The 13995-nt window shown below is 47.1% G+C and overlaps 1 protein-coding gene across 4 annotated transcripts in view; it reads right to left on the bottom strand.

Annotated features, from left to right (window-relative positions):
• Window positions 1-13995, bottom strand: part of LTBP4 (latent transforming growth factor beta binding protein 4) — a 267101-nt gene that overhangs the window by 137755 nt on the left and 115351 nt on the right. For 2 of the 4 annotated variants that reach the window (XM_075606993.1, XM_075606992.1), the window contains exon 5: window positions 13770-13937. The exons of 1 other annotated variant lie outside the window; for it this stretch is intronic. In XM_075606993.1, coding sequence (XP_075463108.1) covers window positions 13770-13937 — 168 coding nt within the window. Of the gene's footprint in view, window positions 1-10974; window positions 10997-13769; window positions 13938-13995 lie in introns of those variants that run through there. One more of the 4 variants, XM_075606996.1, reaches the window with a different exon arrangement.

Below are 13995 nucleotides of genomic sequence, written 5' to 3'. Positions count from 1 at the left end.
AATGTCTCTCTGGTAGATCAATCTGGATTGCTCTCCGCCAACTCAAACTTAACATGTCAAAGATGGAGCTCCTCATAATTCCTCCCAAGCCTGGACACACTGCTCCTTCTACATTATTGTTGGCAGAACTATTATACACCCAGTATCACAAGCACGCTGCTTAGGCGTCTTATTTGACTTCTCCCTCACATTCACAATGTAACTAAAACTTGTCGATTTCTCCACTATAACATTGCAAAGATACGCCCTTTCCTCTATTGCTCTACTGCCAAAATGCTAATACATGCCCTTATTCTCTCCCATCTTGACTATTGTAACCTTCTACTGTCCGGCCTTCCTGCACATGTCTCCCCTACAATCTATCCTAAACGCTGCTGTTAGAATCACTTTACTCTCTCCTGCTGAAATCCTTCTCCTGGCTTCCTATTAAATCCCTGTATTACACACAACATTCTCCTCCTCTCTTTTAAGGCTATCCATTCCTCTGCCCCTCCTTACATCTCAGCATTAATTTCTCGTTATACACCTGCCCGACTCTTGCGTTCTGCTTAAGAATATCTTTTCTGTACCCCTTTTTTATGCAACACCCTCTCCCACCTAAAACGTCTCACTTACTGCCCCACACGTATGGAATGCCCTTCCCCTTAATATCCAACTGTCACCCTCTCTCCACCTTTAAGGCCCATCTTAAAACACACCTCTTTAACGAAGCTTGATAATATACATCTCATATGCATTTACCATGACCCCATGTATACGCACTTACCATAACACCCCCTTATTGTCTCTGTAAATTCTCCCTACATACCACTTAGATTGTAAGCTATTCGGTGCAGGGCATGAAGCCCTTCGTTCTATTATGCCACGTGTGTCACTGCTGTGAATGATACTATATAAATAAAGATATACGTACATACATACATGGGATCACCCGCTACAAGAAATAATTTGTCCTTATACAGTACTTTCATAAGATGCCCACTTATGTAACACCCCTATCCCGCGGAGCAGGATACAGTAGGCGATGTTCTTGGTGCTCACCTGTTGGTATTATCTGGAGCCTGAGCCTCCGCACTGGGGGAGCTTGGGGTATGATGCGGCAGCACCTCCACCTGCAAGGGCCCAGCCAGAGGCAAGGGTTACCCCTCACAGGAACTATAGTCTATGAGTAAACACTCGCAGGCAGTAGTGTAACCACGCATTAACTTTACCCATAAGAACACAACGCTGATACAAACACATTCTTCATAAACAGGACGGGTTTTCAGCATACAAGGAATTGTAGATGGCTATACCTCTCATCATGAAACTAGTAGTGGCTCATCTTCCTTCTGAAGCCTTGTTGCCCTGCCTGGTCCCGCTCTGGTCACTTCCCAGAACACACCTGCAGCCCACTTAGGCTGCCTTCTAGCCCTGCCGTGAGAGACGACCCTGCACAGCTGGTGTAAAAGCAAACAAAAGAAAAATTTGTGCGCCTGGTGATCTGTTCCTGAAACCACTCACCGTAAAATGGATTGTTAAATAAATCCAAGTGTAATTAAAAAAAAAAAAAAAAAAAAATTTAAAATATAAATTGAATGGAAACGAAAATCCACCTTGATGATGTGAGTAGTTAAATCCTATGAATACATATACTTTTATACCATTAATAGGTTATGTGACATGAACCATTAGGAGTGAGAGGGGTTAATTGTGGTTATAGCACAAAAAATGGCAGACGGAACCAAAATGATCCAAACACATAAGCAGCTTCCAATGCAAGGTACCCAAACCTTGCTGAATAAGGACAATAAAGAAAACAACCAGGGAAGCGCTATATTAGTTGGGATCAGGCTCAGCAGCCAATTTTATGTATAAACCACAGCTGGTGTAGTCTTTTTGCAACACTCTTCCTGGAGTATGTTCCTGCTGACCACAGGTCTCCCCTACTTAAGAGTCTGGTTCACCCCTCTCCCTGGGGTCTGGACTCTGGAACAACTGGGCCCTACTTAACCCAGCTGAACCTCCAAGGACTGACTGCACCCCAGGGCTGACTTCACCTAATGAGAAAGGGGAGGGTCCCCAACTTATATACCCAGGGGGTGTTAATATTTCTGCCCCCAGTCTCTGGGCAGGTCTTGCTGTAGCAAGAATATCACCTCACCAGTCACATGACTTCCTAACTGAATAAGGCAGTGTTTCTCAACCAGGGTTCCGCGGAACAGTCCCAGGGGTTCCGCCGAGCCGCCCGCACTCATGCACTGCGGCCCGGCAACGGCTTTCCTGCCTCTCCCCCCGCCCTTCCTCCTCCTCCCTAGGAGCGCGCTCTAGCAGTCCGACACTTCCGGTGCCTGCTGCTATAGAGCGTGTGCAGTCTTCTCGCCTCAAGCCTCCTGCACACTTCTGCCCGCTGCTGCTGCCACCTTCTGCCCGCTGCTGTATTGTATGTCTTTATTTATATAGTACCAAAAGTGTACTCAGCGCTTCACAAAGAATACAGTACAGGGAATTATAATAATACAATAAGTGCAGCAAAAATCAGACAATGGGAAAGGAAATCCCTGCCCGAAGAGCTTACAATCGTAAGAGGTTTGAGAGGAAACTTACAGAGACAGCAGGTGAGGGAATAAGTGCTGTAGATGGGTGTTAAATGAAAAGGTTAACACCATTTACAGGAGAAGAGATGGCTGGGAGGCGTAGGTGAGATCAGGTGTGTATGTCTGGCTTCAGGCTTAGGGGAGATCCCCAGCAGCAGGAAGGAGTAGATAGCGGTTGTGAATAGAGGATTTGTGTGGGTGTTTTTTATTGAGGGGTAAAGAAGATGGAGATATATGAATAGAGTTGGAGACATGGGGCTGGTAGAAAGAAATGTGTATTTTGAAAAGAAGCGAGGTCAGAGCAAATATAAATAGTAGCAGCATCATGGCAGCAGTAGTTTAGTGCTGAGATGTGTGGTCTGGGATAGAAAATGTCCACCTTCCCAGCGTAGTTCACATCCAGGATTGAGGGTCCGTAGTTGTTCTGTAGTCCCCTTGTTTCCCTCCTGTTGAACTCCCTGTTAAACTCGACCATGCCACTTAAAACTGGGCACTTTGAATCTTGGCCTGCTTTTTACAGCTAGGGCTGCTCTGGTTGCTCTTATAAAGGCCTAATAAGTCACCTGACAAAATTTATTTCAGCCCAACCACCTTAATTAGCACATGTGAGGCATATTCACACAGATGGTTTTTTCAACAGGGTCTTGTCATGCCTAAGTGTTAGTGTAAGTTAATTTAATTAAGACTAGACTAAAGACTACAACTAAAAATACACATAGCATAGGATTGCTTGCAGACAGACAATTCTGCCGCCTTCTGCCCACTGCTGCCACCTTCTGCCCACTGCTGCTGCCTGAGGTGAGGAGATGATCCCTGGTGGTGGTGGCTGCTGCTCGGGGGGGTGTGGAGGCGCGTGCGTGCGCTCACAACCTTAGCCTGCCACACATTGCTCATACTGAATGGGTAAAATACAGGGGGAGAGTGATGTGACATGCAGGGGGGGAGAGTGATGTGACATGCAGGGGGGGGAGAGTGATGTGAAATGCAGGGGGGGAGAGTGATGTGACATGCAGGGGGGAGAGTGATGTGACATGCAGGGGGGGAGAGTGATGTGACATGCAGGGGGGAGAGTGATGTGACATGCAGGGGGGAGAGTGATGTGACATGCAGGGGGGGAGAGTGATGTGACATGCAGGGGGAGAGTGATGTGACATGCAGGGGGGAGAGTGATGTGACATGCAGGGGGGAGAGTGATGTGACATGCAGGGGGGAGAGTGATGTGACATGCAGGGGGAGAGTGATGTGACATGCAGGGGGGAGAGTGATGTGACATGCAGGGGGGGAGAGTGATGTGACATGCAGGGGGGAGAGTGATGTGACATGCAGGGGGGAGAGTGATGTGACATGCAGGGGGGGAGAGTGATGTGACATGCAGGGGGGAGAGTGATGTGACATGCAGGGGGGAGAGTGATGTGACATGCAGGGGGGGAGAGTGATGTGACATGCAGGGGGGAGAGTGATGTGACATGCAGGGGGGAGAGTGATGTGACATGCAGGGGGGGAGAGTGATGTGACATGCAGGGGGGGAGAGTGATGTGACATGCAGGGGGGAGAGTGATGTGACATGCAGGGGGGGAGAGTGATGTGACATGCAGGGGGGGAGAGTGATGTGACATGCAGGGGGGGAGAGTGATGTGACATGCAGGGGGGAGAGTGATGTGACATGCAGGGGGGAGAGTGATGTGATATGCAGGGGGGAGAGTGATGTGACATGCAGGGGGGAGAGTGATGTGACATGCAGGGGGGAGAGTGATGTGACATGCAGGGGGGGAGAGTGATGTGACATGCAGGGGGAGAGTGATGTGACATGCAGGGGGGAGAGTGATGTGACATGCAGGGGGGAGAGTGATGTGACATGCAGGGGGGAGAGTGATGTGACATGCAGGGGGGAGAGTGATGTGACATGCAGGGGGAGAGTGATGTGACATGCAGGGGGGGAGAGTGATGTGACATGCAGGGGGGAGAGTGATGTGACATGCAGGGGGGGAGAGTGATGTGACATGCAGGGGGGGAGAGTGATGTGACATGCAGGGGGGGAGAGTGATGTGACATGCAGGGGGGAGAGTGATGTGACATGCAGGGGGGAGAGTGATGTGACATGCAGGGGGGGGAGTGATGTGACATGCAGGGGGGGAGAGTGATGTGACATGCAGGGGGGAGAGTGATGTGACATGCAGGGGGAGAGTGATGTGACATGCAGGGGGGAGAGTGATGTGACATGCAGGGGGGGAGAGTGATGTGACATGCAGGGGGGAGAGTGATGTGACATGCAGGGGGGGAGAGTGATGTGACATTACTCAAAAACAGCAAGCTTGACCCTACCTCTTTTTCTAACTATCGACCTGTCTCCCTCCTGCCTTTTGCCTCTAAACTCCTTAAAAGCTTTATATTCTCTCGCTTGCTCCACTTTCTTGCCACTTATTCTCTTCTAGACCCTCTACAATCTGGCTTCCGCACTGCTCACTCCACGGAAACAGCCCTCACTAAAATAACTAATGACCTCCATGCTGCCAAAGACAGAGGTCATTACACTCTGCTCATATTACTCGACCTCTTTGCAGCATTTGACACTGGACCACCCTCTTCTCCTTCACATTCTCCATACTCTTGGTATTCATAACAAAGCTCTATCCTGGATCTCCTCTTACCTCTCCCATCATACTTTCAGTGTCTCTTCTGCTAACACCTCCTCCTCCTCTATCGATCTCTCTGTGAGGGTACCCCAGGGCTCTGTCCTGGGACCTTTTCTCTTTACACACTCTCTCTAGGTGACCTAATCACATCACTTGGGTTCAAATATCACCTCTATGCTGATGACACACAAATTTACTTTTCAACCCCTGACCTTACACCTGCTGCACAGACCAAAGTTTCTGAATGCCTCTCTGCTATATTATCCTGGATGGCCCTCCGCCGCCCTAAACTCAACATGGCAAAAACAGAGCTCCTCATATTTCCTCCCAAACCTGGCCCTACTACCTCCTTCCACATTAGTGTTGGAAGCACTATCATACACCCAGAAACCCAAGCACGCTGCCTAGGGGTCACACTCGACTCCTCTCTCACATTCAAAAAGTAGCTAAAACCTGCCGATTTTCCCACCGGAATATTACAAAGACACAGGCCCTCATTCTCTCCCGTCTCGACTACTGTAACCTCCTGCTGTCCAGCCTTCCTGCCTCCCACCTGTCTCCCCTACAATCTATCCTAAACGCTGCTGCCAGAATCACTGTACTCTTTCCTAAATCTGTCTCCGCGTCTCCCCTGCTGAAATCCCTCTCCTGGCTTCCGATCAAATCCCGCATCTCACACTCAATTCTCCTCCTCACTTTGACAGCTTTACACTTTTCTGCCCCTCCTTACATCTCAGCCCTAATTTCTCGCTATACAGCGTCCCGACTCTTGCCTTCTGCTAATGGATGTCTTCTCGCTACCCCCTTCTAAAGCCTTCTCCCGCCTTAAACCTTTCTTATCCTGTCCATTTTGGACTGCAGAGGCCACCGTACGCACTCCACCAAGAACCCGAGCGGCTGACGCGAGGCTGATGCAAGGCAACCCGGGACACGAGTGAGAGACGCAGAAAGCGGAAGCCGCGCACGCGGGTACGCACACAGCAAGGAGCCGAGTCTGGAGTAGGGTTGGAGTGCGCCCAAAGTCACTCTCTGCTTTTGACCAGCGGGGAAAGTGTGAGTTCTCCTTTACCCCGTGTTGTTTGTCAATGAAAGTAACATGTTAATGCCCCGTTATTTCACGCATCTGTGCTTTCTTTTCTACATGAGGTTTTTCAAGGAGGAACCACTTCGGGGGATCATGTTCCATGGAGTTGCAGTAAAAGTGATATCAGTGCCTATTTATATTCACTGGGGTTCTGCTGTTATATACACTGGCGACACATTTAATTGCACTGCGGCCAGATCCGCAAGCCGGGAGATTTCCCGGCTTGCTAGTGGCCGCCCCTCGGCGTGCCGCGCGTCATAGACGCGCGGTCACGCGTCTTCGGGAGCGTGCGCCCCCTGCACGCGCGTCCAGGGGCTCCCCGAGGGAGCCCTGGTGTCCCGCGATCGCGGGACAGCGGCAGGGGGTTCCGGGGGACCCGGCGGACCCGGCAGCGGGAGGGAGAGCGCCCCGATCGGAGGGCGCTCTTCCGCTGCTTCGGCGCGCGCCCGTCACACTCGGGCGCGCGCCAGGCTACTGCTGCGGCACAGAACGGGCAAATGCTCGAATAAACTGTGCCGCAGCAGTAACCAGGAAAAATTGGGCTAATGAATAACGTTTATTTCTATATCAACGTTTCGGTTCCCACAGGAACCTTTTAAAGACACATATATATACACACACACATATTTCATATTGCGCTGGATGCAGTCTGCACTAGAATAGAATAAAAAATAAATATATCCATATCACGCTCTCATTAATCTTTTCTCTGCCAGAGGGGCCAGCAATGCATTGCCACTTGCAGCGAAAGGGTTAATTCATCTGTCCATTCTCCGCGACTCAAGAAAACATGTGTTCTGCCCCTAGTTCTGCGCAGTGACACCCTGCTGACAATTCTCCCAGCAATCTGGTTCTAGAGATAAACAGTTCTGCGTGTGATTAGCCAGGCCACCACTCCGGGCCCTTCGGTTGAAGTGTTTCTAGACCTCCCGCTGAGTGCAGCACGTTCAGAGGAAGCCTGTCCCTCATTCCAGATGGGATATTCCGCCCATACCAGTAAATTATTGCTCAGCAATGGGCGAGGAAGTGAACCCATGGAAAACTCGCATTGCGTTTGCCGTGTAATGTCCACGTGAGCTGCATTCCACTCCTACAACCTGCTTTCCTTATATAGGGCCCCAGGGAGGAAGGGAGGGCTCTTGCTTTTTTTTTTTTTTATTGCTAGGGAGCTCAAAGATGTTTCGGGCATGTCAGAGAAATGACATAATGGGCATCCGTCCAATCATATTGTCAGAGCGGCAGATGCACCTCCCCATCCTGTCCCGTTTCCACTCCTTTCTATCTGCTTGTAAGAGAGCAATTACACTGTGTGCTTGGCACACAGACCTCATGCTGTGTCATTTACAGTTCTGTTCTTACATAGTGTGGGAGGGGAGTGCAGAGAAATGCACAATGTGTCATGATCTCTGCCAACCTCTGTGTGCATGTGTATATGTGTATAGATACATATATATAGCTGTATGTGTATATATATATATATATATATATATATATATATATATATATATATATATATATATATATATATATATATATATATATATATACACCGGAAATAGCCGTGATATATATATATATATATATATATATATATATCAAATGAAAATATAACTGTATGCTCATCTGCATGTCTTAGGCAGGTCTGCAACCCTGCCTTTCACCATTATCACCCAGAACACAGCGCTTCCACTGCAGCAAGGGATTCTGGGAAATCACATGCAAATGAGCACACAGTGCCACCTTTTGCTTCAAAACCATTTAACATGGTCCCCTGCAAGGTTAAGCTTGTTGCATTTCACAGCTAAAATAGTAGAAAACACCTACAAGGACATAGATACAATGAAAGTCCATAAGGTAGTTCCAGGATGAGAGAAGACAATGTAGCAGTTCGTTAAGTCTGAAGAAGTATTTTTAGACGAAACGCGTAGGGTTTAGGTCTACTACATGATCTTTTCCATTTAGTCTTCCTACTGACTTTATATATACCTAGCTATGGCTGCATGCCTTCTGTTGCAGGGTACATGCAACCACACACGCGGGTTCTCTTGATAAGGCTTATTTATTGAGCCTTAAAAACATACAGCACACAAAAACAAAATAGCTTTTCTTCAGCAGACAAAAACAAAATAGCTTCTCTTCAGCATAGAACACAAGGCAGCTTCTCTTCAGCATGCAGGACACAGACAGTTCATCACACATGTACTTTGAAAAACAGACCTTATAGCAGTAATCTCTTCAGTATTTCAGTCCTGTCTCCTGACCAGCTAGCCTGCATGTGTGTACAGCCTGGGTTTTTTTTTAAAACACCTTGGTTATGCAGCTGGGGTCAGACTAATTAAGCACCCCTTCTCAACTGAAACTTAACCTGTCACTGCTGGACTGTAAGCCTAAACATAGGTTTGTCAGGTATATGGCTTGTGACGTTCATTCACCCTGTCACGCCTTCATTAAGGCAATTAGGGCTGTAAATATCAATTCCCTAAGCTAACGGGGGACTCTTCCGGGTATCTACTTCATCCTCGCCGAAAATATCGCAAGACTTGGTGATCTAGGAGGAGGGGATCCGGAGCGCAGCACCAGCGACGGCGTTCCTCGTGGAGACCTGATCCCAAGGCTACACAGCTCACCGTGCAGCAAAGACAGGATTTTCTCCTGAAACACTTTAACCAACGGCTACATTGTCTTCCCTCATCCTGGAACTACCTTATGGACTTTCATGGTACAGGTAGTCCTCGTTATCGAACGTGTCACTTTACAACGGATGGCATATCCAACGTTTTACAATGCCACCCTATGGGACGTTTTTCGACGCCTGAATGCGTTATCCGACGCTCACCGCCACTGATTAACATGGGACTCGCTTTACAGCGGTGTCACTATCCAACGCTTCTTCCAGAACGGGTCCCGTTGGATAACCGAGGACCGCCTGTATCTGTGTCTTTGTTGCTGTTTTCTACTGTAACTATTTCCCACCTACATATTTTTGGTTTGCGCCTTTTGTTTCTTTTTCTTATAAACTTTTTGGCTATCATGTATAATCTACACATTGTGGCAGCATCCATTGATACAATTCTGTTATTGTTTGTATACATTTTGCGCACCTTATTCTCTCTCTCTCTCTCTCTCTCTCTCTCTCTCTCTCTCTCTCTCTCTCTCTCTCTCTCTCTCTCTCTCTCTCTCTCTCTCTCTCTCTCTCTATATATATATATATATATATATATACACATACACAAAAGAGAGGTGTGTGTGTGTGTGTGTGGCACCGCCCTGATGTCCTGAACTGATCCTGTTTTGGGGACCGAAACGTTGATCTATGTGAATATTAATACACTTTTCTTTGCCACATACCTGCAATGTGCTGGGTCTTCTTTTGCATGGATTCTTCAGTTTGGGTGAAGTATACTTTAAACTATTTGTATGATTCATGTACCAGCTTTTGCCAATAGCCAATTGAGGTGTGCCCACTGTTCCTTTGTTTGTCTCTCTCTCTGCAGACTTCTGAGACATGTGAATGTACCCACAGGTGGTATTTATTATGTGCGGTACACTGTACGGTGGAGGGTTGTTCTCACTTTTTTACCCACCATTATATTATATAACCAGACATTAAAAAAGTTATGGTGTGTAAAAGGGTCACGTTAATGCAACTATCTTTCTATCATCCATTTTATATATATATATATATACTCCGCGACACGATCGTGGCCGGGTCGCATGTTATTTTGTGCGCTGTTATCAGTGAGCACCTCATCTACATCGGGACATCTCTTATTCTAAGACGGAGGGGCTGGAGTGGAAGCTGCTGGGACACAGCTCAGGTTTAATCTCCCTGCATCGTTGGCGGTGATATGATTCACTATGGCTTGTTTTTGATTTATACTCTGTAAGTGCGCTTGATCCCCTTGTTCTCATTTCCCTTTCCCAATAAATTTCATTTTGCGCTATGGGGTTGCGCTCTCTTTTTTTCATATATATATATATATATATATATATATATATATAAAACGTATATATATATATACACACACACGTGTGTGTGTGAGTGTGTGTGTGGGTGTGTGTACGTATAGAAAGATAGATAGATGATAGAAAGATAGCTGCTTTAACTTGGCCCTAATAATGGAGCAATCGGATGTAGTAAGAAGAAAGTAAAATGGCTTGCATCCCTTTTGAAAAGGAACCATGTAGACCCCTCCTATACATTCCCGGGTCTGGGCGGAGAAGGGGATATCATAGAGACTTTCACCTATATGAACGGTATCAATAAGGTGCAAGATGGAAGAATTTTAAATAGAAAGAGGAATGCTGGAACAAAAGGTCCTGCTCTGAAACAGGGGAGGCTCAGGGGAAGTATGAGGAAGTCCTTCTTTACTTAAAGAGTAGTGGGTGCATGGAACAGCCTCCCAGCACAGACAGGGGAGGTTAATACAGCAAATTAATTTGGATAGACAGTACACTAGGCCACTAGGGAATCCTATAAGCCAGAGATCGAATAGATTTCACAGGCGGTAACCGCTGACAAGTCCTGTGTGTTCATGTAATAAAGTGACGTACTGGGCCACATACAGCCCCCTGCACCACGTTTAGCGTTTGTTTCATATAGGAAGGTATTTTAATAGTTTTTCCGTTTTAGAGCCAAAGGGCATAAATCTAAAACAATAACCAATCCCACACATCTTACCGCACATCCAGAATTCGTTAGCTGAGCTGAGGAAGGAATGCTGGGATCCCCATGTTTGCTGGTAGCGGACTGTTTCCCTGCAGTCACCGCTCTGCAGCCTCTTTGTAAAGAGTTGAGCGAGCGACCTGCCTCCCTGTCTCTCCCTTCTCACTATTCCATGTGTACATCTCCAGTCCACAGCAGCTCATCAATGAACATATTCAGGACGTCCTGCTGGAGATGGAACATTCCCTACAGATTATGGGACAGCCCGGCTAAATTCGGCTCAGCTGGTAATCCAACCATTACTGTATTGTATCTGTCATCGTAAACATGAAGCCAAGGGGTTAAAACTCTGCCTCCGGTTTAAGGCATCTCATATCGGGTCAGGGTCCGGAGCTGGAAATAAATCTCATACCGTAACCAGTTGGATATCCGCCTGTGGGGTCTGGTAGGTAAGGCGACCGTGCCGGATCTCGCTGGGGAAGGCGGAAGTAGGAGAGGGCCAAGGCTGAGATCAGCGCTCTGGGTGGTTATGGCAACAGGCCCTTGCATGCACTCAAGCACATGTCCCTCCCTGCACTGCTCAGTTTACTAGCACATTAAAGGCCACTATATCTATCGATCTATCTATCCATCATCTATCTATCCATCATCTATCTACTGGTCCCCCTAATGTGCATTTGGCACTCGCGGTACTTCGGCCCTTTTCATTTTGTGAACAGTTCTTGTTTTATTGTGGCTATTAAACCAATTACTACACGATATGGGAATTTCCGGTTTTACGCTCTTTTCCTCATGGTGTTCCAGTGCTCAGCACCGGTGTGGTCTTACCCCCTGTCTCGCCATGAGCTGACAAAGCAGATCTACTGCGTATCTCCATTCTCAACCCCCTTTTGTTAAAGGGTTAATAATTCATAAAGGTGTGCAGCTTAGATTGTTATTTCAAACGCACGCATTACATCCTTGCATGGAACAGAGAGAGCAGCAAGCGTGTATATCCCACACTCGCTGCTGTGCTAAGTCTTCCACTAAAGGATTGGCACTTAAGCCAATGTCAGTGTACATACATACAACACTGCCATACCGCGCCTCCCCTGTATATGCAGGGGTGAGACGGCGTCATACACAGGATCCAAGCGGATTGTGGGATTTGCATCAAAAAAGTGACATTCTCATGGAAACTTTCTGAAGTTAAAGCGTGATTCTGCACAGATGTCAATGAGAAGACTGATGCCAAAAACGAGATGAGATTGGTGGACAATGAAACAGGCTTTCTAGTAATCAGACTTCCCAGCACAGAACGAGACTTCCTCTTAAAGAGTGACACTGCTTAGTGATGAGACTGCACAAAGAGAGAATGCCCTGCACAGAACAAGACTGCCTTCTAATGAGTGACACTGCCTAGTAACGAGACTACCCTTTAATGACTGGTGCTGCCTAGTAATGAGACTGCACAGAGCTAGACTGCCTTGCACAGAATAAGACTGCCTCTTCATTGGGGACATTGCATATTAACGAGACTGCTCTTTAATGGCTGACACTGCGTAGTAATGTGACTGCCCTACACCGAGCGAGACAGCCCTTCAATTTCTGACACTTCCTAGTAATAAGACTGCCCTGAATAGCAAGAGACTCTCCCCAAATTAAAGTGCCTACCTTCCAATGACTTATTCGCAATGAGACTGCCCTACAAGTTAGACTGTTGCACAGAGTGCGTTTTCCGTACAATGAGTGAGATTCCCTCCAACGGGAAGGCATCCTCTCTCCTCTGCTCAGGGCACAGGCCGCTTTAAACGTTCAATAAGACGCTGCTTTCAATGAATTTGATCTAAACGATCTTCATTGTTCTGCTTGTCGACAACAACCTACTACAGTTAATATACCCTGCAGTGCAATATAGGCAGGTAGTGACCTGAAGGACTTGGTCTAACGCTTTCCTACCCTAGTCACAGTGGCTAAAGTGATTTGCCCAAGGTGATGCAAACTGGGGTCTCCCATGCTACTCATCTATCTATCTCCATTTATCTAGCTATCTATCTAGCCCAACATCCATCTACCTCTCCATTTATCTATCTATCTAGCCCAACATCCACCTACCTCTCCATTTATCTACCTATCTATCTACCTATCTACCTACCTATCTATCTATCTATCTATCTATCTATCTATCTATCTATCCCAACATCCATCTACCTCCCCATTTATCTATCGCTCTACCTATTTATCCCTCCATCCATCTCTCTCCATCTATCGCTCCATCTATCTGTCTGTATTTTCCACCTCTCTCTGTTAAGAAATAACACCAACAATAAGACACAGGTATACAACAAACAATTCATGGAACCGTAACGTGACAGTATAAAGTCACCCGCACATTACTAATGTTACAATATTGATGGGACTTTTAATAGATCTTCAATCTAAGAAGTCCAGTATTTATCACCGCAAATAAAGATATCACTTGTGAGCACACTCACACGTATCAGACTGGTCATTTATCACAAGGTCCAATTTGACACTATGCTCTACTGATAAGCAGCACTGTGGAGGCCGTAGCCTTGTGTCAAAGGCCTTTGATGTGGAAGATTCCCAAGTAATCTTGTGCTTCCCCTCTCTGTGCTTTGAGCTCCAGCATTAGAGTGTAGGCTCTTTGGGCCAGGAGATCAATGTGCCTGTAAGATGCTATTTGCATGCTGATGCTGTATAAACAAATCATGAGTTACACATATAACAATATTGCTGCATCACGCATTGGAACATAATATATAAAAGCATAGCATCGCCTCTGAGAATAAGGACAGGGGGGTACTTACAGGCTCTGAACCCCTGCTCTCTGTTGCGGCTGGAGAGCTCATCGCTGTACACCGTGGTCATGTTTCCCTTCTCGCAGTGGTTGGTGCAGCGCTCACCCTGGCAACGCACGTGGCATATCATGGGCGTGAACATCACCTTCACCTTCTCCACCTGTCCCTGTCCGGAGGCTGGCATCATCCCAAGGCAGCAAAAGGACAGAGAGAGAAGGGTCAGTCTCCCTGCCAT

Source organism: Ascaphus truei, chromosome 7 (genome assembly GCF_040206685.1).
Source record: "Ascaphus truei isolate aAscTru1 chromosome 7, aAscTru1.hap1, whole genome shotgun sequence".
Lineage (NCBI taxonomy): Eukaryota > Metazoa > Chordata > Amphibia > Anura > Ascaphidae > Ascaphus > Ascaphus truei.
Note: the sequence above shows the minus strand (reverse complement) of the source record. Positions and strands in the feature narration are given on the sequence as shown.